At 54.2% G+C, this 23,895-nt stretch overlaps 1 protein-coding gene across 1 annotated transcript in view; it reads right to left on the minus strand.

Annotated features, from left to right (window-relative positions):
- The window catches only part of FGF18 (fibroblast growth factor 18), a 73,609-nt gene extending 52,811 nt beyond the window's left edge, over nt 1–20,798 (minus strand). The window contains exons 1-3 of the mRNA XM_075766603.1: nt 20,598–20,798; nt 19,695–19,962; nt 19,376–19,412 (exon numbers count right to left, since the gene is read on the minus strand). Coding sequence (XP_075622718.1) covers nt 19,376–19,412; nt 19,695–19,726 — 69 coding nt within the window. The 5' untranslated portion in view covers nt 19,727–19,962; nt 20,598–20,798. The remainder of the gene's footprint in view (nt 1–19,375; nt 19,413–19,694; nt 19,963–20,597) is intronic.
- Nucleotides 20,799–23,895: the final 3,097 nt, after the last annotated feature.

Here is a 23,895-nt window from a genome sequence, read left to right on the forward strand (position 1 = left end):
TGATCTTCATTTTTGTTCAGCGGTGGGGTGTTGGGTTTTTTTTTTCCTTCCCTTTGTGCCCCTTTGCCCCTCTTTTCACAATCTTCCCCTTCCTTTCTAAATTGCCCTTATCAGAACTGGGTGGTCCTTCTGACTTCCACTGTGCCTGGCAAAACGTCACCTTCCAAAGCCGCTGCCCAGGGCTTGCGAGGGAGGTCAGCACTGGAAAGAAGGTCCGACCCGACGCCACGCAGATGTGACCACTCCAACTTTGGCACCTCATCTCCCTCAGGATGGTTTCGAAGGGTCGCTGCAGGTCCCCACGTACCCAAAGGGATCTGCAGGTGCTCAGTTCTGCAGCTCCAACCGTTGGCCAACCGAGGTCTCAAGGGGAAAACTAAGATCCTCCATGTATCAGATGCATGTTTGTCAAGTAACTCTGGTTGTCCTTTCTGGGGTTCCCAAACTGGGACACAAGATCATGACAGAGCTTTAAAATGTCCAGCCCTGTGGTCTCGTAGGACATCTCTGATACCAGTTTAAGGCCATCTCAGCAATCTCAACTCAAAGTTGTCATCGATCCACGTGATTTTGTCTCAGGAAGAGATTCAGATGCAGGGAGACTTGGGGCCACATGGTACAAAGCAGTTTAGCTTTGCTCGAGTGCTACACCTCTGTCCCACAAGATCCACTGCTTTTCCATTTTAAAAAAAATCCAACGATATCTCAGTGAAACTATATTTTTAGGAAATAGTGTGAAAATTCCAGAATAGTAAGAACAGGAGTTTCAAAAAGATAAGTAGGGGGGAAAAAAATAGAAGATATTAAAATAAGACCAAACAAACAACTCAACAGAATCCTCCCTCACTTACTGAAATACATTACATTTCCATGGTGGTTTCACGAGGTCACCTCAGGCTTCCACAGGGCATCTCTGTGCAGCCTGGGCTGCAGAAGTTGCAAAGGTTTATGCTGTAGCTGTCAAACTCACCAGACAGAAGTTGGATAGGCTGGGTTTCAGGGCTCCAAATTTGTTCCCATGTTCAGCGCTCGGTTTTACAAGATGTACAACATTCCCATTTACGACTGCACTAATGGGGTTTTTTTATTTATTTTTTTTATTGGAAGAAACATAGGAATAAGCTGGACTAGTATCACCCAACAGTTTATGTAGCTCTGCCACTCACCTTAGACCTTGGCAGAGCCCTCCAGGGCCAGGGCGAAGCCCCCGTGTCCCCTCCAGGCCCCTGCTCAGGTCTCATCCCCTTTGGTGCCAAACATTGCCTGAACAGCACTGCCTTGTGACTACAGAGCAACCCAAACCTTGGTGCCAGCACCTCCCCAGGACCGAGACCTCACTGCACAAACGTTGCTCCGGACACGTCCTACCACGCGGATCATGAGACACACAACCCATGGAGAGAAGACAGGACTGGCTCTGGAGGATGCTACACTACCACAGCCTTCACAACAGTCCTGATCTGCAAAACTCACTACTGCCACAAGCCTAACCTTTCCAAAACATTCCCTTTACGACTGAAATTTCCTGTCATGGTTTCTCCCCAGATGGTTTTGCTGGGGAAGAGCTAAGCTCCCGTTGTTGCCACTTCACCACACTTCTTTCCAACACCATCAAGTTCAGTGAGGCCAAAACAAAACCCAAAACAATCCCCCCCTTCCCGCTGTGCCTCCCAAGGGGTACACTCTCTGCTCAGGGGGAAGTTTCACTATTTATTAATTCCCCACACACTCTGCTGACCGGTGACACCGTCCCTCAGGCTTCACACAGGCCACGCATGACCCAGGATCCCTGCAATGCTCTGTGCTACTGCCACCGCTCCTCGCTGCTTGCACCAGCACATAAATATTTTTCAGAAGTAGTTCGATGCCCGTGTGCCTCCTCATGGCATGAGTATCGCTGCAAAGAAAACTGCACCAAGGCTTTGCAGAACAGCCCCCACCAACCTGCGAAGCCAGCAGCTGGATTCGGGGGGCTTGGCATGCTTCTCTGCCTTCACAAAAAAAAAAAAAGTTTCTTTTCTTTACGGAGAAAATACTCCTGCTGGAATAAACAGCCCTGACAGGCAGGAATTAAAACCCCTCAGCAATTCAAACTGTGACAAGCAGTTGTCTATTTGTGTTGCTGAGCAGCTGAAACAGGCATTCAAGAAACAAAACCTCGAGAGGAAACCCTGAAGTCTCTCCAGCCCAAAACACACTAAGAGCAAACCCGGTCCCCAACGAGGCAGCAGCACAATAACCCGTGTCTGAGCTGCGGAGGAGGTCCCTTCTGAAGCAGACCCAGCAGCAGCCAACTTGCTCATGAACAAGTTAAAAGCCTTTGCACAAAGCACAGGGAGTTCTGCAAAGGTGACAAACAAGGGTGAGGGGCTGCCCCCCACCATCCCCAGGGTGCTGCCGGGCGAGCACACGGTTTGTCCCCATCGCCCTCTGCTCCTCACCCCGTTTCACACGCAGCGGTGGAGGAGCCCGGCTCGGCCACACCGGGTGGGTTGCAGCAGAGACCGGGGCAGCCCTCCCAGCGGGGTGCTCCTGGGACAAAAGCTGCATGCACCCCACTAAAAATACTTACCAGCAATTTGTTGGTCTCTTCAAACGAGACCTGAGCCCAATTACTGAAAAACCTGCCAGGTTCAAAGCACTCCTGACCTTTTCCTTCCATCAGCAGCAACCTCCTCCCAGGGCAGATGCTCCAGCTGCAAACCCGTTTGGCCACGGCAGCAGGGCAGAGCGGAAACCCCAAGCTCACTCCTCTGAAACCGGTCGGGGGGTTTCCAAACCCTGGAAGAAGGCAGAGTCGTTCACCCCTAGGACTTACCATGCTGCTTTGAAGCATGGGCCCATCAGGTCCAAGGTGACATCTCTGGCTCTTCTGCTCCGTACCAGCCCAGCCAGGGCATACACAAAAACAGGAGCAAAAGCACAACACATGGGAAATCCAAGCGATACTCAGGAAAACACCACCATCAGAAGGAGACAGAAGATCACCAGAGACCAATCCCCCCATAAAAGAAATAAACATTGGCAGTGGCAGCACCGCAGCAGCGATCCGATGTTTACCCTGGTAGCTCCTTTCATCCCGGTCCCCTGACATCGTCCAAGGAACACACAGCTCCCCGCTCCCACTGCAGAAAAGCAACTCCCTCTAGGGTAAAACATGGCAACTGCCGAGCAGCGCACACGAGCTCAGGGCAGGAGTTCCAAAACACCTTTTTTCCATTGCATTTGGAAAAAAAGAAAAAAGAAAAAAAAAAATGTGGCTAACAACCATCTCCCCGGACAGTAGCTCCCAAGCGCTGATCTCACATGAAAGGTGGCTTCTCCAAAAGCACACAGCTGATTCAGATGCCTGCAGACCCTATTGAATTATCCCATGCCACTTTTCCTCTGTCGAGTTTCCTCTCTGGAAACCTTTTACTAAGCTCCAACCGGTCCTGCTCCTGGTTATTCTGGCAAGGTAACACCCAGTGACCCCACACGGGAACGGTGCCCAGGGGAAGGGACCTCCTCAGGTGTCGCTGCTCACTCATCCCATGATTTGGCAGCTCCACACCGTGCTGGGTTATAAGAAAATGGTTGTGACCGAGAACAGGGAGGTTAATCCATCTAACAATAACCGGAGGCCAATCGGGGGATTTACTGACATCGCGGGAGTCATTCCGCTGGGAACATTTGTGCTGCCGATACCTCACTTCTGCCTTGCGCTCATTCCCACTAGCCTCCAGGTTTTTCATGCCTGCTTTTAGGATTGGCTGACATTAGCTGTTTGAGACCCAAAATCCCTCCCATAGCTTGCACCTTCCCCTCCTGCATTTAAAGTTTGTCTTCGCCATCATTCAACTGAGCATCTGCTTTAGTCCCACCATCTCCAACAGCACCGCTCTGAAGGGAGACTTTTGCAAGTATCAAGTCCATGTCGTGGAAACTACTAAAACATCACTGGAAACTCGTAAATACACTGCAGCCTCAATAGTTACCCGTCTCCTGAATACCAGCCTGCTAATACTAGTTATTGAGGGGGAAAAGTCCTGTTCCTCTGGGCTGATCTCTCTTTCAGAGCCTAATTACAACACCCGATGGAGATGTCCAGCCTCTCCGGGCTCTTCGTCCCGAGCTGGTGAAATAGAGCTGTGACGGCAGGGCTGGTGCTGCTGACGCACGGCAGCATGACGAGGGGTCGCCGCAGACCTGCCCTTCCCCAACTGCCAGGCTGATCCGAAGCTTTTAGTGTCAAAACAGGAAAAGGAGTTGTACGCGAAGGAGATCTCTGCAAACTACACGTTATGATTCACAGAGACAGTGACTTCTCCTCAGGTCTGAAAAACCCAATAAAATACCAACCGCCTCTGGGCATTTCCTTTTCTCCTTCCAGTTCCCACTCGCCAATGACGCAGGCAATAGGTAATGACATATTCTCTGTGCTTGGACCTCAACCACCATATCCAAATAGTCTACCAGACAAGCCCTGACTTGAGATCCTGTTGGAAGAGACAGGGGCACAACCCTTCCTTTTCAAAAATCAAAGTACGCAGCTGTATCAAACCCCAAAATTCACAGAAAGGGGGCAGAGGGGATGTAAGATTCATCTGCCCTGTTCCTGCAGGGGCCCAGAGATGCCCAATGCTGCTGTTCCACGAGGAAAGCTTAGGTTTGGAAATGACGTTGGAGGGTCCTGAATAGGAGAGAGCAGGGAACTGGGACAAGAGCACAGCACAATCCAGCAGACCAGCTCCCAGGAACAAGCCACCGGAGCTTTCCGAACACACTGGGACTCCTTAAAAGCAAGGTCCCGGGTTAACAGCCTTGAGGAAGAGCAGTCAGGGTGAAAAGTGGAGTAGGCCAGCAAATTACCTACAAATAAATGGCAATTTGTGAAATCACAGCCACGGAGATGAGCACCCCCTTGCCCTTCAGCAGCTTTTCCCCATTTCAGTTGCACACTTTGCCAACACATTGCTCATGAGTTTCCTTTTCCTCTCACCAAGCTACCACGACCAAGCATCTGCAATATAAGAGTTGTTCTCTTCCCATGTACACGACAAAAATCTTCATTCACAAAAGTCTCCCAAGCTAGTTCTGGAACAGGGTTTTCCAGAGATAATTTTGATCAGTAATTCACTTATGAGAAACGTAAGATGCAAAGTTTCGTTCATCTCTGCAAAGGAGATACTTTCTTTTGATCTTGCTTTATGCTTAGCTTGCCTTGCAAAATCCATTTCATCAACTGTAAGGCAGGATGGGGCATTCTGGATGTCCTCTGAACCCCAAACACTTCACCACGGGAGCCTTGCTGACATAGGAGGCAGACAGAACCCATTTCCATTTGAAAATGTGCTACTTTAAATAAATCTCTTCAAATCAGCTTACCTGGGACGACCCACTTTTATTTAGCAAAACTCAATTAAAGTCATCATTAACAATGACCTTTTCCATTTCCTACCAATTCTCCAGGGTGGCCCTACCTGAAACCACGGTCTGAGATGCTGCACAGCAACACGCGGCAGAGCTCCCAGGAACAATCAGCAAAGCACGATTTCACACTGAAAACACCCCCAAAGTAAGAGCACAAATGGCTTAGAAGTTCACATTCCATGAACAAACTGTATGGCCAGCTCCAAGAGCTTCAAGGGAAAACAGAGGAGATGGGAACCACCTCTGTCTCAGTGTCGGCACCCAAGATGCTCCTCGTCAAGCCCGGCGCTCTCGTAAGCCCGCAGAGAAGCTGCCAACCCTTTCCCCCCATGCCCTGCCAAAGGCGCTCAGCAAACCAAGGACTCAGAGGGAGACAAGCACCAAATCCGGGCATCCCCCGGCCCCAGGCACGTTTGAGGAGATGTATTCCTGCACCTCCCAATTCACTAATGCCCTCCCCAAAATGATGCTCCGGTACCATCACTGCTGCTTTCAGCCTGCTGCATGCTCCCCTCGGCTACACGTGGTGACGTGCTGCAAGACCTGCTGGCACCATCCCGGAGATGAGAAAAACGGCTTTGGAGCAGTGCCTTCGGGCTGCCAGTCACGTCAGCTCCGTACCTGCTAATGAAATTCGTCAAGAACCTCCTTGACACTCCCAGTTTCCCTTTATAAAACCCTGCTGCCGCAGTGTCCCTGATCTGAGGGAGCTGGAGGGTACTTCATCACTGCCTGCTCCTGCTCGCGGACACAAGTGGCCGATCCATTCTGCTTAAACAACTCACCCCGATGCAAACCCCAGCCTGCTGCCTCGGGCTAACGGGCTCCACGAGCATTTTCACTCTGACTTATCGCTCTGCTCCAGGGAGCGCCCCCAAAATCCACCAGCCACTAAGAGGGAGCAGTAAAACACATCTCCCCAGCTGGGTCGGTCTGTAAAGGCTCTTGCACCACCACAGCCAGCCATCACCCCGTACCCGCCAATGGCCACAAAACTTTTCCTTCCCCCAAAGTTCTTGGGAACGCATTCTCAAGCCGTATTATCTCTCCTTTTTTATACCACACTCCCTCTATTATCAAGAAATCTCCAAGTAATTTATAAGCCCACAAGCTCCTGCGCTAACAGGGCAATAAATCACATTTATGTAGCCCGTCGCCTACTGTTCGGAGGGCTGCGGTGCCGAGCCGGCCGTGGGACCGGGCGAAGCAAGCAGCCACTGCCTTCCCCAAACCCTCCACGCCACACGGCTTCTCCAGAGGAGAAGGCACTTTTGTTCCGCATCGGCCGGATGTTTATTTTTTAAGCATCCGGAGAGGATTCCAGCCCGTGTCCTACCTCACTGTGTTTTCCCCATCCGACACCAATACAAGCACACAAAAGAGGGTTTTCTTTTTACAAAGTCAAACCAAAGGAGGAGGATGTTTTTGGCTATTTTCCTTGAGGAAAGAGGTTGCCCATCTAATAATCCCTAAATGGGCAGTGGGTTGTTGGGCTTTCATGTGTGCCTCTGAGTCTCCCCTCGCCGTGCCAGGTCGCTGGTTTTCTTTTCCACGGAGTTGCAAAACCCCTGAATAACAAGGTTTGTGCATGGAAGTGCTGACACAAACCTTAACTACAGCATCCTGAACACGATACCAGAATAAGGACGCTCCCTGTGTGGCCCAGCGTATGGATAAATAAAGCATTTCAGCAGCCAGCGCCGACAGATCATAAACCTCCACGAGCATAAATACCAACAACAACCCAAAAAGATTAGAGGGCTTACGGGCGAGGCAGGCTGGGATGATTTAGAGTTGGGGTGGAAGGGTCATTATTGCTGAATAGGTGGGGGCGAGCGGGCCAAAGAAATCAATAAACCATTCTGCTCCCAGGGAAGGAAGGGGCCACGCTAATTGTGCAAACACACATTTTCCGTCTGAGGCTGGAGATCTCCGGGCTCACCCAACACGGATGGATACAGGGAACTCGCACCGTCTTGCTGAGGAACAAGGACTTCGCCCTGAGCCACGCGGCCCGGGAGCTCCATCGCTCAGAGGAGAGCTCACCTAAGCACCTCGCTGGGTGCAACTTGCTGCCGGAGGCAGCTTCAAATAAACGCAGACCCAGGCAATGTTCATCTCCAGCTCCGTTAATTTCATTTTTTATTAAGTTAATATATAGTTGGGATAAGGATCTCAGTTGCCTTCAGCATCACTGTCAAGTCAGAGCTTTTCCAGCACCCGGTTCTAGCACCGTACAACCAACCGACAGGTCCCACCAAGCACCAAAGACAAGCTTCAGGACCAACCTCACCCCGATAAAATAACCACGTTCGCAAGTCGCCACACTTGCATCAGAGGCGGACCCAAAATTAGCCACAACAGATCGCTGCATCCTACAGCGAGGACGGACACAACGCTTTGCAGCCAAGTTTCCAGGCACAAAACGCTGAGCCACAAAGGCGACAAGCAGCTCCTCCTCTGCTCCTTCAGTCCTCCCCACGCCCAATTCTTCTACCTTTTTTCCCCCCACTTTCTTTCTAGGGATCAGAGCAATGACAAAAGACACAGCTTTGGAGAGCAAAGCCCATCTAAGCAGAATAAATATATATGTTATACAAATAAGTAACTTATTTGTACCTAATGGGCCAATGGACCTAAAAGCCCGTCTTTGGGACGTACCGCAGGAGGTCCTTCAAGGAACCAGCAGACACTGGCAATGCTCATTATTCCCAGGAAGAAGCCAGAGCTCCCAAGCACGTACAGGTGCAAATGGTGACGATCTTCCTTCCCGGCTAACCAGAACCGTGAGCCGATGCTGGTGGTACAAGTACAGGAACCTGCGCTGGTCCCTCTGCAGGAGCCAGTCTCCTCCTCTGCTGCCTTTCCAAAGATATTTAAAGAAAATGCTCTTTTTATCAGTCAATAAAATAGCTCGAAAGCTGCCCAGGTCACGTCAAGCTTACTGCCTGCAGTTAATGAATTTCAACTTTACTTGGGACCTTGAGAGTTTTTAAAATCAGTAATTTTATCTTCCCTCCGGAAATAAATTCCTCAATGGTTTCACTGCAAAAATATTCCTAGGAACGGACAATTCTGCTGCTCATGCACTAAAGACTACATGAAGAAAAAAAAAAAATCAGATTACTATTGAGCCTTATCGAAAGTATGGCATAAACCATGTGTTGAATTTAATCCAAACCAAACTGTCAATCTGCCTTCAGGATCAGATATAACAAACACGCGAACACAGGGCCAGAAATGAAAAGCACGGTTTGTTTTCTAATAGAAGATTTGTACCGATCCCTATTAGCTGCGCTTCTGCATGGAAATCTTTAGACTGCAAATGCCGGACAAATAGGATTTCTTATCTTTCTACTTTGAGTTAGGGAAAAGTTTCATTCGGTTTTAATTTAGATTGCAGGTTTCCCATTTTCAGGGAACGATTCTCAACAGTTTTGGAAAATAAATCCTTTTTGAAACATTTTTTAAATGGCAGGGGAGGGCAGAGAAAAAGAGACGTTTTCTTTCACCAAGAATCATTAAGGTGATTCTTTAGAATCACTAAATCACGAAGGCACGTTCTGAGGTTTGGGCTGCTGCATCCCCGCACAGCTTGCGGGTACCCGGGAGATCCCAACACGCTTTGCTGCGTCCGTCACCAGTCACCAGCAGCGGGGAAAAGCGCTGCTGGGCGGAAATTCAGGTCAGCCGTGGGCAAACACAGAAAGGATACCGTATGGCATGAAGCTGGGGATTCCCCAACAGCCCGTTCCTTGAACCACCAGCATTCGTGCCTACAGCACCGGGATGCTGTAAAGCACTGTGCCTCGGTCCAGACGTCCCCATGCCCCTGCTCTCCGAGCATCCCTCTGCAAGGGGACCCGCAGGAGCGGGTCAGAGCCCCGCGGCACCCGAACGGTGCCAAAGAAACAGTTCGAGCAGTTCCCCATTTGACCTGGGAACGCCCACAGCTCCCGTTTGGTCTGGGACCAGCCGTAGCTCCCCACGTCCCCGGGCCTGCCACCCGGCTAACGGAGCAGCCCTGCGGGCTCAGCCTCGCTGGCCCCGCGTCAGAGCTAGCACGGATCTTCTCCAGAAGTGAAACCCCACGACATAACCTGGTGGCATTCAGCTCCTTGGCACGCACGGCGATGGCGGGCGCTGGGGAAATCACGCTCCCAGAAATGAAAACTGCGCAAATAAATTCCATTTTCTCGTTTACTCAATTCAAACGGCAATTAAATTCACATTACCTACTCTTTCAACATAAACAGCACAAAAGCAAGCCCTCTGCCTCTCTGGCAGACCACGCCCGCTTATTGTCTCCCCCTCCGTCCCCCACCTTGCCAGTGCTTTGGTGGCTCAGCTGCACCTACGCAGGTCAGGGGAGCAAGCCCAGCAAAGCACCGGAGCGGGCACCTCATTCACCGCATCCACGTCTGCGGGCAGCTTGCGCATCTCTAAATATTCAGCCCTGCAACCTAGCTACCGGTTTTGCCAGAAATCGGTCAGTTTGGCTTGTAGGTGAGAAGAGCTCTCTCCCAGGGGCTGAGATGATGCTGTTTTGAACTCACAAGATAAATACACAATATAAACAGGGCAGACCCTCGGCGCCTGCCCCTCGCTCCTCCCTTCCAAGCCAAGACGTACCAGCTTCGCTGATCGTTGAGAACCCCGACGCAGAAAACGCGCGCGCTCCCTTTTGCGCCACAAAGTTTTCCATCCCCGGTCGCCCCGTGGTTAGCCTGGCTCGTCACGCAGCAGAACGCCCAACGCGGAGTTTCACATCTAATTCTAGGTGAAGTCTGTAGCAAAAACCGCCTGTTCCCCGGGATAAAAACGCCACGCGTACGCAGCATCGAACATTATTCCTGTAAAAGGCCCCAACAATCACAGACCCGCTGGTTCTTCTATCGATTGCTGGGGGGCTGTTTGCTATTCTGATCTCAGCTGGTCGGAAGTCTCCCCAATCACCGTGAGGTCGCGACCACGGGGTCAGAAACCCGCACTACATACATCATAATTTATTTTACAGATAATCAATACCGCACTGCGCCGTGCAATCTTACAGTACAGCCTCCCACGGAGGGAACCGATGCTACTCATGCAGGGTTGTAACCTTAAGGCCCGGCAGCTTAAGGGGGTCAAAATCAGCTTTAATTTTATAGTTGGGGATCATGGCTGGAAGTAGAGCACGCGCCCCACTCGCTGTCAGTGAGTCAAATGGACTGAGCCAAATTTTGCCTCTGGTTTGAATCCAACTTGGGAAAATAAATATTAGTATCTGTTCAGGTTCGTACCTGACAATTCGGCAGGAGCGGCGCAAGGAGCCGCGCGGATAGCGGATGGCCCAGGGTTTGCAGGGAGGGGGGTGACCCCAGACCCACCTGCGGGAGAGGGAACCCGTGCGATCGCAGCACTGCCGCGCCAGCTCTCCAGAGCATCCCTCTCTCCCGGGGGATTACCAGCAACAGAGAAGCCACCAAACGCCCTTCTATCGATATTGTCCTTCATCCCATTTTCTAATTAATGTTCCCAGGGCCTCATATCCCGCCGGCCATGCCCACGGGCACCCTGCACGCACGCTGCAAGCCCAGTTATTTACCAGGCTCGCCACTGCTCCCTGCGTTTTTCTGTTCATTCTGCATTTCTGCAGAAGAGTAGCTCGGGGTGTTCCAAAAGATACAACAGCTTTTTAACAAGCTGTCCTTAAAAATGATGCCAAAGATAGTATTTTAGCAGGAAAGAAAGGGATTTGAAGTATGCAGAAGGAGAAAAAGGAACTTGGAGGAATAAGGAGCGCTGGAAATACCTTGTAGGAAGAGCAATCCATTATTAATTGCCGCATTCTGGTATTTGTATCCGTGCAACATGCAGTTCCCCGGGACCTTCCCCAAGGTTTAGCATTCATCAATCTCGACGTGATTTGGATTATAAAACATTAACAGCACAGGAGGCATCGTGGGGCACAGCCGGCACCTCACCACGCTGCTTCCCCTCAGCGCCATCCCCTCGTCGCTGGCAGGATCTGGCCCCCTCAGCCTGGCCACCGCTGGGGGCTCTGCCTCCCCCCGGGACAAGCCCCAGCACCCCCGGTCTGCCCCAGCGAGCCCCAGGCAGCACCGTCTCACCTTCCCCTCAGCGTGGGGTGAGCCCAAGGGCCGGGCTCTGCCTCCTCTCCCGTCACAACCGGCCATACGGTGGCGAGCAGGACCTGCCGCGGGTTCCCCGCTGCCCGCTTTTTATCCCATGTCAAGTGCCCCCCGAGGCAGGGGCTGTGATTATCCAACACCGCAGCCTCGGATCTTCCCCCTTTCCTCCCAGCTTCCCTCCAAAGCAAAGTTCACCTCAGCCAGCATCGCCAGCGGGCTCGACGGGCACGCGCTCGTGAAGCGGGAGCAGCACCATGCTGAGATGGGAGCTCTGCGCAGGAGGATGCTGCTAGATGCTGTTACTCCACTCGAAGGTCGGTATGTTAAAGGCATTTCGGATTTCCCGGCAGCACGACCCCTCTTCCGCTGGCTGCAGCGGAATAAAGCGGATAACCTCATGAAAGAGCAAACACGAGCGGCGAGCGGGGCATAAGTGGAGTTTGGCAGAGGGCACAGTGCTGCGCCGGGGAAAGATGTGCTGTCGCTACGTGGAAAACACGGCCCTGAGGTTGAGCTTGACATCCAGCTGTTTGTGTGGGCGAAACAGGCAGGGAGGTGTCGAAGCACTGCCCGCGGAGCCCAGCCCCGCACAGAAGCGAGCTGGCGAGCCGGGGGCACGAGCCCCGCAGCCTGCCCCGGCCAAGCAGGGAAGATTGGCACGTCGGCTCCCACCCACCCACCGCAGCCCCCAGCGCGGCAAGGAGCTCGCACAAAGGGAAACGCGCAGACCATGACAGGCTAAGCCTCCTCCTTCCTCTCTCTGTTCCCCTTTCTTTCTCTTCATGCTATGGCGAGGCTGCTGAATGCCAACAGGAAAATACTTTGGTAGAGCCAGACAGTCTATTTTGTTGGGGTTTTGTTGGGTTTTTTTTCCTTACTTTCCCTCCAGCTGCTTCACTGGATGCCTAATCCTCCATGGACATCTAGAGAGGTACCGGGACACAGAAGCGACATACCAGGTAGGCAACGTCATGCACAGCTCTGCATAATTTCTGCTTGTACCTGCTGCTGTGGCCCAGCAGGTGATCAAAACACAAAAACCCAGGGAAGGAAAGGAAAAAAGAAAAAAAAAATTACGGTTTGGACCTGTTGGGGCCACAGATTCCCAGATGGAGCCCCCCGGTCTCAGGAGCAGAGCACTGGAAGGTCACGCTTCGCAGCAGAGCATCTCTTCCCGAAGCACGTTTGGGGGCTGTGCCGCGCCGGGGCTGTGCTGGGCTCGCAGGCAGGAGGGGATTTAGGTGCCTCCCCGTGCCCAAGGCTTCGGCCCCCCAGCGCGCGTGGCGTGCCCTACCCCAGCCTTCCCAGCACCGCAGCAGCTCGCGGAGACCCGAGGCAAAGGCCCTGGCAGCAGGTATCCACTTTCACATACCCCTGCCCTGGCACCACCAGTAGCCACTATTTTTGTTTGGTTTTTGACTCACACTGTTCCCTGAACACATTTTTCACCTGCTCTTATCACAACCAATATCAAAAGTGTCTGTATCCTCAGAAAATCAAAGCAAACGCAGCTATTGCTCAGGCAGGGTGAAGGGAAGAGAGCAGACACTACGACATGGGGTTTCCCAGCTCCTAAGGAAAGGAAGAGACCCATAAAAATACTCCCAAGGATCCGGGAAGTAGCTTTATGGATCAAAAAACCCCATTCTTTCAGCCCCAGGGAAATCTTTCCCTTGAGCTCCCACAGCAGAGGCAGATATCCATGCGACCAGCTTGGTGCGATCAGCTCACAGCAAAATCAGATATTCTGAGCGGCCACCTGAGCCCCCCGGCGCTGCTCACCCTACCCGAGCCCCCAGAAGCCCTCAGCAGTCACCCCCGCCTCCCCCTCGCCAAAGGACCCACCGCCGGCTCCATCTCCACGTCCCAACTACGCACACAGGGCTTGGGAAGTGTCACCCCTTCCCTGTTCCGCTCGCCTCTTTCCTGCCGCAGCGCGCTCCGGCCAAGCTGCTCCACGAGCTGAGAACACGCGGGTTCGAGCGGGCATTCCTCCCGCGACAGCCAGCGCCGCTCCAAACCCAGCGCCGCTCACCTCCATCCAGCCTCGGTCCAATAAGGTGCAAATAAGGAAAGCAAAATAGAAATTAAACCACCACGATGCATCCAGCTACCTCCAACGGGGAAAATCTGAACCCTACATCTACCGTGCCCTCCTACGTGCTCTCCTCAATAGCACCCGCGTCCTTCTCTCTTTCTCAGAAGCATCCTGCGCATCTCCAGAGCCTTGAAAAGACAAACTGCAATACACGCAGGTGCGCGGGTCGAAGCCTCCAAGCAGCAGCTCTGCCTTGCTGCCCATTGCCACAACACCCAGCAAATGCCAAGCCCCCAAAAGCCGAAGGAGTTCACCTCTGTTTCTGCCTCGCTGGGATGGGAATCCGGAAGCCAGCTTTGTCCTTCCAAATTTTCCTGCTAAACATGAGTTTGAGGGGGTCTTCTGGCAGAGGACCCGTCCCAGCACGCTGAAGGGCTGGGGGCCGTGGGAAGCAAAGGCAGCACATGCCCAGGGCAGGCGGCCGCCGGCCGCCGTGGGGGGCATGGGCTGCGTACCCCCACCCGTGTAGGAGCAAGACCCCCCATCTGCACTCACTCCATGCTAATCCCAGCCTCGCTTCTCCCATGGGAGAGCCGGAGCGTGCACCAGCACAGGCGCCAGGCTGCTGTCGCTCAGCAGAGCCGGACTTCCCTGCCCCAGCCCAGGCGGCTGCTCCAACGTGTCTCCTCTTCCTCCCCGAGCCTGAGCCCTCCAAGGACCGGGAGGCAGAAGCAGGGTGCGAGGGGCAGCTTCAGGCCACAACGCTTCGTAGGTCAGTGCAATGAGTCAGCAGCGGGGAATAAAAACCCCTTGAGGCAAGCAGCATGGTTGTTTCCCGGAGAGCAAGGGGGTTTTAAACAGGGGAAAACTGATTTAATACACAACCGAACTCTGCCTCTGCGGCTTGCAGACTAGCGGAGCCACACGAGCAGGCACGGCATCCGCCGCCGCGAGTCCAGCAGCAGGACAGACCTGGAGCCATGGACCATTTCAGGAACTCTGGCCTGTGATGGGATCATGCGCTTCATCAACATCACTGAGCAACTCCTCCTCTAATTAAATCACACTTCGCTTAGGCAGTTTCTTCTGTCTTCTCACTGCCTAATAATTAAGAGTCAGCTGTGATCAGAAAAATCAACAGAAAACTTCCCAGCCTTTCCCAGACTACCTTTCCCACATCTTCTCCTTCGCAGCATCACTTCTACAACCCGGGCGTTAGCAGCCCCACACGAGCGCGGGGCGGGCCAGCTCGGGCGGGTACTGCAGCGCGGCAGGAACCACAGCGAGACAAGGCTGGAAAGCAGAACTCACTTCAGACGTTTTCGTGGAGGAGCGTTACCTCCATCTGAGGGGTTCGGACACCCTCACAGAGCAGGAGGTTGGTGCCGGCACGGGGACGCTGTGCCGAGGACTCGGTGGTCCCGGTCCGGGCTGAGCGGAGATGGCAAGCACGGGATCTCCTAGGCTGGCAGCCGCAGGGCACTGAGCTGCTGCCGAGTCTCAGCACGCAGGGCTTTGCCGCAGGGAGCGGAGCGATATTCCCCATCGAAGTGGCGCCTGCGCTATCCCACAGCACGGGCTTCAAAAGTGATGCAGCGATGTCCCAGCGCCTCCGTCCCCGGCAGGGCACACAGCCTTGGCTGCCATCTCAAGACAGACGCTCGTGCCTCCCGAGGAGGGTGAGGGCAGACACGAGAACAACCCCGCCGGGGCTGCGTGGTCCAGCACCCCGCCCGCGGTGCCGGCCACCGGCACTGCCACCAGGAGGGCGAGGGCAGGGCGAGCAGGGACCCTTGGCTCCAGCACCGCTTCAAGAGCCCCGTGGCGAGGCAAACCGGGCGCGCTGTGACCAGGACCATGCTCTGGCTCGTCCGCAACGGTGTCCCGGGCACCGTTCGGTGTCCCTCATGTCCGACCACCCCCGGGGAGGAGCAGACAGGGAGAGGGGAGGGAGCCGCTCAGCAGGCTCACGCCTCCGACATGTGCTGCACGCAGCTTCGCCAGACCGCAGGATCTGGCTCACTGAACGTGTGGAAGCAACACTTCTCTGGGTCTCACTTTACAAAGCCCCAAACAATAACTGTCTGTCGCTGCACAGGAGCTTAGGAGAAACATAAGTTGCTATTGGCATGGCGCGCGGCAGCCTTCCTCTTACACAACACCAGCAGATGTGAAAATAGCCCGGTGCTGCCTTGCGCGCTCCTCTGACCTCCTGTTTGCTTCTGGATCAGATTCCAAAGCTGGATCTTAACCTACAAGAGCCATAAAAGCAAAGGATTTGGCCCTATCGGGGACCTCTTCATAATCTAAGACAGATGCACTTCATGTAGAAGAACACGCCAAGGTTTATCAGGGCAGGGAAGAGGCTGAGGCAGCATCAGCCTCCGCTCCACAGCGTGGCCGGGCAGCCCGCGCCAGCATCGCCCCATACTCTGGCTGACGATGCGCTGGAGGTGGCCCAGGGACGGGAGAGCTGGAAGCTCTTTGCAAACCAGGACGGCACCCAAAACCTCACGTCCTACTGCTGAGCCTACACCAAAGCTGCCTCCAGCCCCCACCTGCCCCGGCAAAGGGGGACCTCTGAGCTCCTGAAGACCCATGTCCCCAATCCCAACGTCCTAAGGGCCACCGGGGCTGCCAGAGCCAGCGCAGCATGGGAGATCCCCTCCATCCAAGCAAGGTCCTCCTGGGGTTTCTCGCCCGCATGAAGAACAGGGACTGACTCCAAAGCCAACCCCAAAACTGCTCCGGGACGCACGGAGGGAAAAAGCACATAGAGCACAAATTGCTCCCGGAATTGTGAAAAGGCAGCGGGAGAATTAAATGGAAGGATGCTAAAGATAAGCGACAGAGGGAGAGTTTAGTGACCAGCAGTGCAAGGGCACCCCTAAGAACAACCTGGCTAAATAAATTAACCTCTCCAGCGTCCCCAAGGATATCCAGTGTCCCTGCTGCCTTCGGGACTGCAGCAACCCCAAGCAGCAGAGGAACTTCCCAAGATGCAGGAGAACAAAACAAGATGGGGACAATGCTGCCACGGGGGAAGGGACCGGAGAACGAGCTCTCCTCCTTGCAGCCCCGTAAGCTACAGGGCCGTTCTCACAGCCGTGCCATCGCACGGCCACCGCGCCCCAGCAGCGCTCCCCCCTGACCCCCCAGGTACTATTCCCTGCTGTTCCTCGGTGGAAACGTCACCCCTGGAGGACTCCGACTGACCCAGGAGTCTAAATCCTGCTCCTGAAAACTCCCGTCCCTCCGACCTCCCCACAGTCCGGGCTGGGGAACGTCTCTCCAGCGCTGCCACGACCCACCCACGGGTGACGCTACACCCGACGGGGTCACCTGCGGACGGCTGCAGAGGAGCATCGGGGTCTACGAGAAAGCTTTGAGCCAGCGGCTGAGCTACCACACCCCCTAACCGCGGGCAGCCTGCACGTCAACGCACCGCAGCCGTAACCAAAAGAAGATGCAAAATACCCGAGCCGCGGTATTTTACCCCAGAATACGTCCAGCCCCAGCGCACGCTGGAGGGATTTTTACCTTTGCCTGCAGAGCCACAGGGTAAGAGTCAGCAGCAGAGGAGCGTAATTCTAAGACTAACACGCGGGACGACCCGCTGATCATGGCTTGCACGGGAGGGCGAAAGGCGGCCTTAGAATATAATCCATTTCAGGCGCTCTTAAATCTCCCCAATACAACATAGAGCCCTTTAAGCAAAACTAAACAACTTCCTTTAGCCTAAATAAATATTAAACCTAAGTGATGCATTAATTTACTCCAGTTCACCAAAGGCTAACTCCTACCCAAACTGATCATTATAAAAGAAATCCTATAATCCCTCGCTCCCATTCAGGCTCAAAACATGTAATCCCATGAATAAATCCAGAAAGAAAGTGTAACAAAATGGGCAATAAAAACTTACAGCATTCACATCTTTTCATCTACCATTAATACTGTAAACACTCACTCGAAGGCCCTTGAGTATGACTAATCTAATGTTTTGGCTCCCAACGCTAATCGCCGAAAGAGCTCGCCTCTCGGTGTAACACCCAGTGAGATCCGCCGCCCCTCCAGCCGCAGCCCAGGACACCTCCGCAGCACCCATCCGCAGCGAATCCCGGCCTCAAATCCCGCAAAATGCTGCAAAATCAGCACGAAATGGAGCAAGTATGGTTCTAATAGCACCAGAGCGCAGAGCTTTTTTTTTTTTTTTTTTGGCCTTTTTTTTTTTTTATTATTATTTTATTGCTTTGGAAGCCTGCAAGCTCCAACTGTATAAATGCCAATAACTTCCCAAGTTTTAAGGCTGCTGAAGTAAGAGATCAGATTTTAGCAAGTGCTTTCCAGGCAGCCAGCCAAACTTTTTCTGATTCACTAAAAGCACCAAAGGGAGGGGGAGAGGGAGGGGGGCTGGAGGGCCGATTAACTTCAGTTACCGCACAAGCGCAAAAAAATGTCTCCCCGTTGCAAAGGGTGCCGTCGCTGCGAGCCCTGCGCAGCCTGTTATTCCTCGGGCTTGGAAAAAAAAACAAAAAAAACCAAAAAACCACACCAAAAACCCAAAAACGCACCGGAGAAATACAGCAAACGCCTTCCAACCGCAGGGTAATTTACAGCTGTGGATGCTCTCCTGACGAGGAGGCTGCTCCGCCGAGAGGAGGCTCTGCTGGTGTTAGGTTCAAGCTGCAGTTTTCAGAGGGGATGAGAAAAAAAAAAAAACGTGACCGGGGATTTTTTTTTTGAGGGTGGGGAGCACAGGATGGGGCTGGTTGGGTTTTTAGCTTGGCCGGAGGGATGGAGCCTCCTTCAAGGCTGCGGCTGCGCTCGCCCGGGACCGTCCCTCGCTGCCGTCTGGTATCTGCGAGGGGACGAGCAGGTGCAATTCCAGCCGAAGCACAACGTGGGGCCGAAGGGGGTGATGTGAGCGGCCCCCAGCCCCAGCGGGATGGGGGGGCTGGAGCCACCGGGGCAGCGGCACCTGCTCTGCCCGGCCCCGCAGGTGGGTCCGCTCTGGGATGCCCAGCTAAAACCCCCATCCCGGGGAGGTGCGCGGTCCCGGGGTGCAGCGGCCACCCCGGCACCCCCAGCCGCCGTCCCCGTCCCACAGGCGCCTTGGCTGCAGAGCCTTGCCGCTCGGGGTGTTCCTCCAACGGCTTCATTCCTGCCGAGGCAGGATCAAAGGCAGGATCTGACTTGGATGGCTTTCTACTGAATAATGGGGAGGGAGCACACAGCCTCCTTCTCCTGGCTAGGGAAACTCATGTTTTCCAGAGTATCGGTTTTTGGGAGTAAGTTCCCTAGGAGGGGAAGGAGGGGGGGGAAAAAAGAGAAAAAAAAAAGAAAAGAAAAAAAAAAGGAGGGCGAACAGGAGAGCGCCTGCTCTTCCAAGGCAAGTGCATCAATCAACATTGTGCAAAGGGAGGAGAGTCCAGCACTCCCTCTCACATCATTAGCCAGGCTAATGCACTCCAGAGGATCCCGCTACGGCAGGCTACCGGCGCACCCGGCTGCGCCCCAGCCCGCACCGGGCGGCCGAGCGCCCGCAGAGCGGTGCCTCAGCACAAGCGGTCATTGAAAAGGAGCTCAGCGAGAGGGGCAGCCCTTTTCCAGGGCCGGTGACACTCCAGCATCTGGCGCGGGGATCGGTTTAATACGGCTATAAAAACTAGAGGGGAAAAAAAAAAAAAAAAGTGAAAGCCCTAGCCAAAACTGCCTGGCACTCCGAGGTCAGCACGCCGCCTTTGTTTCTATTTTACAACCAAAAGCGAAAGAGGACAGAAAGGACACGTACCTGTACCTGAAAGCACAGCAGCAGGAAATGTAAACATCTGGAGAGGAGAAAAAAAAAAAGCAACAAAAGATCAAATGATGCAGTAAAATGGTTAAAGTTGATTTTTTTTTTTTTTTTGCTTTGTTTTTGTTTGCAATTTTTTAAAAGGGCACAGAGCGATGCTCTGCTTATAAAAAGGCTCGGGTCCCTATTACCACCTGATTGCGAGGAAAACGCAACCGGAGCCTCCAAAAGGAAAGTTTAAGAAAAAAATAAAAACAATACAAAAATCCTAAAAATACCCCCAAAAAAATATTTTAAAATATGCCATAATCCTTACAGGCAAGTGCAGGCTGAGAGCAGTGAATACATCGCTGGGCGAGGAGAGGGGGGAGGTCAGTGGCTTCACGCTAGCGGAGTGCAGTCCCCCACCGCCGCCCTGACATGGGAGCGATCCGGCCGGCGAGCTCCGCTCCGCGCCGCTCCGCGCCGCTCCGCGCCGCCGAGAAGTTGTGGTACCGCCCGCTTTGCCTCCTCCGAGTGACTCGCTTAGGCATCAGCTCTCCTCTCCCCCTGTCTCTCCTCCTCCTCCTCCTCTCCCTCTCTCTCTCTCTCCGCCTTTGGGGGGGATGAAGGTGCTTATTGTCAGTAACTTCCGATCATCAGCAAGTGCCCCCCCGCCGCCCCCCCGGGCCAGCCCTGCGAGGCGGATAAAGCCTCTCCGCGGCCCCGCTCCCGCACAGCGCCGCCGCCGCGCCCCGCTCCGCGCCCCGCCGCTCCGCACGGGCGGCATGGCGATGCGCGGGGCGCGGAGCGGGAGGCGGGGACCCGCCCGGGCAGCCCCCGCGGGGCTGGCACCGCCTGCGCGGCGCGGCACGGAGGGCAGGGGCGGCGAGGAAAGTATTTTTTTAAAAAAAAAAAAAAAAAAAAAGGGAAAAAACCCAAACCACCACCACGAACCAAAACACGGGAGGGGGGGGAGCGGGGCCGCGCCGCTCCGGCCCCCTCGGCGCCCTCCCCGGCCCGACGGAGCGGGCAGCGCCGCTGCTCCCCCGAAACGCGAGGGGGGAAAAGCCCCCCAAGAGACCCCGCCGCTGCCCCCCCCCCTCCCCCCGGCCGGGCTGCCGCTCCGCTCCGCGCCCCGCTCCGCTCCTCTCCGCGCCGCCGACACGTGTCAGCCGCGGCCGCTCCCACACCGCGCTCGGCCGAGGCGGGGGGCGGCGGGGGCCCGGCCAGCTCTTACCTCCGAGCCGGCAGGAGCGCGTCCCGTCCCCGGCGAGCCCCGGGCGGGCGGCAGCGGGGCCCCGCCAGCCCCGGACACCCGCCCCCCGGCCCCGCCGCCGCTCGGGCAGGGCAGCGCCGCGCCCGCCCGGGTCCATTAGCCCGGCACCGCTCCCACGGCGGGATATTTCCACCGGGGTCAGGTTGTCGGGCTTTGCCCGGCACTTCCCCGGCCGGCGGCCGCCGCTGCCCGCCCGCTTCGGCACGGTTCGCCTGCCCTCCAGCGGCCGCTCCGCCGCTCCGCACCCCCGCCCGGCTCGGCTCGGCACGGCACGGCTCGGCTGGACCACTCCTGCAGCCCGGGGTAACACCGAAGGGGCTTCCCCCTCTTTTTTAATACATAAATTATTATTATTATTATGATGATGATGATGATGATGATGATGATGTAAAGAAAAACATTCACACGCTGAGAGCATGCGGTAAGTCTTTCCCCATCTCTGAAAGCTCGCTTATAGCGGACAAAACGCCAGGAACTGTTAACCTCCACACATAGTCTAACTCTCCAAAGAGAGCCTAATGTCAGTTAACACCTTATTAAGTGAGAACATAACCATAGCTCATACCTCCGAGCTTTCCAAATTCTCCACTCGAATACCAGCGCACGTCGGACCCTGCTGCTCCCACGTCCCTGGGGACCGAGGTGGCCGTTCCCCCCCTGTTTTCAGCCACAAATCAAGCGGCATCTTTAATCCCTGGAGGCCATCACTGGGGACCATTCAGACACCAAATCACAGAGAGTTTCAGCCCCGAGAATCACAGAAAACATTAAGAAGTTTGAAAACAGTGACCAAAGCAAGTTCTTATAAACTCTCCAGCAATAATACACGTATGTGATAATTCTAATCAACTTTACACTTCTGGTGTATCCTATAGATCCATAAGTAAAAAAAAAAAAATCCAAACTGCTGTCAGTTACTGATGCCGCTGCCACCAGTGGCACCACACATCCCCATCACAGCGGCCCCACGGCACCTTCCCACACCTGAAGGCCATTTCCAAGGATGGCCGAGCCCATCAGAGCCACTTTTCCGAGCCCTGCTAGTTGAGCTCACTGAGATCCCCACACAGAAACGTTACCAGCAGAATCCAGAGACGCGCAGAATAAGAGCATTTAACTTAGATGTGAAAATATTCAATATATTCCTAACCGTCACCAATGCCTCTTTGCCTCTACGCAGTTGGGGTGGGGAGGAACCCAGCCTACGCCTCCTCCCATCGTCGGGCGCTGCTCAGTCACCCATGGGACGGGCACCCCAGGGCAGAGCGTAAAGCCCAGCATTTCCGCGTGCATCAGCCCGTCACCCCGCTAAGTCCAGTACGTGCCAGCCAAGGAGACGCCACGCAACAGCAGTTCTGCGAAGGCAGAAGGCCGTAATTCCTCCCTAAGGCTCGCAGTCACTTGTGGTCATCTGCGAGCACGAGTTTTGATTGCGTCTTCTGGGCTTACCAACCACTGAAACTCAGAGCCATCAGAAAAACATATCTGAACTGTCTGAGGAACAGTCTGTCCTGTCGCCCAGGGCAGGAGTCGGGCCCCCAGGGGTTTCTTTGACCCTCCTTAGGTATTTTTTTTTTCCCTTTAACTCTTCTTTAGGCACAAATGCAAGGCTGTAAAATCAACCTGCCATAAATAACGTACCGAGGGGGAAGATGGTAGAAGTTGGCTGTGGGAAGCCTGCGTGGACTGTCTGCCCGGCAGAACTCCGGAAAAGGCCACCGAGTGTCCCCCACAGATGGCCAGCGCACCACAGACCGCACCTGACCAAGGACGTCATCCTCACCCGAAACCAGATTTCTCCTGCTTCACCAACAGCCCGTGTCACCTTTCCCTCTTCCCGACCGCAGATTTATCCTTGAGGAAGCAGGATCCATGCAGAAAACGGGAACCTGAAACTTGGTCCTCATCCTTGCCGTGATGGTGCCAAGCTGCCGCGCTGTTACCATCACATCCATCCCGCCAAGCCTCACAGCTCGACCTTTCGTACAGGTGGCATTCTGTGCCAGGTGAAAGCATCGCGTTTTCCTCCTTCCACAAGAACAGAAAACACTCACAGCAACCATAATACGGAAGTTAGAATTTCTTGGTGAGGTTTTCGTACCCGAAGCATCCCACAGGCAACCTGCCCCCCTCTCCCATACGGGCAGCATCAGCGGCTTTACGTGACCAACACCAGGCTGGCCTCGAGGAGCTCAGGGGCTTTAGGTAGAACAATGTTTTACACCTGTACACCCCAGTGATGCAAACGATACCTAAAGGCGAGTTTATGCTCTTCTACTTTGGGCCTTCGTAAGACCAGTCTGATGTAGAAATGCCGTTGGCAACGCGCCGGGGAAGGGATGGAAGTCCCTCCAGCGGCCGTGAGCACCTGTCCCACCACTTTGGGACCTTGCATCGCGGCAGCCCCATCACCCACCTCCGAGAAAAGGCTCCTTAGACAGCGACAGATGGCATTGCCCAACACCCGAGCCAGCCCAGGGCCGCCGCACCCAGATGAAAACGGCACGGGTAGAAAAATAATTTGTGAAGCTGCCGCTAACGTTTTTAATTTCAATTTCCCCAGCAGCAGGGAAAATTACAGCAGCTACAGCAGAGCTGCGAGCTACGCATGGAAAAACTCATCGCAGGCGATGCTGGCCCGGGCCGTGCCAACGTGCTATGTGCCAGCAGCACGGCCGCCTCCCACTGCCGCATCCCAGCCGGCGCTTCGGCTGCCAAAGGGACTGGATCCGCGCAGAGCAAAAGGCACCTGGACATCTCAAACAGTGAGAACTGCCAGGGCAACACCTGGGTGGCACTTTTAAAGAGGGCACACTGGGTTTTTCTTTTTTCAATTACGAAAACATTTCATTTGCAATCACACAAGAGTTCTTTATTTAAACTAGATCCATGTTTTCTGCCTCATCGGTCTGACAAAGCCCTTTAATCTTTAAAACCCCAATAGTTACCTGGAGAATAATACCAATATTGAGTGAATCTCAGTCTACCAGCCTTGCAAAACACAGCTGAGCACAGAAAATAGATGAGGCAGCTCTCACGTATCTGTGGAAAAATAGAAATATCACTTAGCTCCACGTTGTTATGCATATATATGTGCATGCATATATATATATATATATATAAAAAAGATTAAGAGCTCTGCGCCCATGCCTGTTGCTTCACTGCTGAAGGCTGCTGTTTGATCTGATTCCCAACACAAACCAGCCACCACAGTCGCTGCCCACTGGCAAACGAACAGCTTGACAGCCGTTTGTTCTTC

The sequence above is a fragment of the Balearica regulorum genome, chromosome 14 (genome assembly GCF_011004875.1).
Source record: "Balearica regulorum gibbericeps isolate bBalReg1 chromosome 14, bBalReg1.pri, whole genome shotgun sequence".
Classification (NCBI taxonomy): domain Eukaryota; kingdom Metazoa; phylum Chordata; class Aves; order Gruiformes; family Gruidae; genus Balearica; species Balearica regulorum.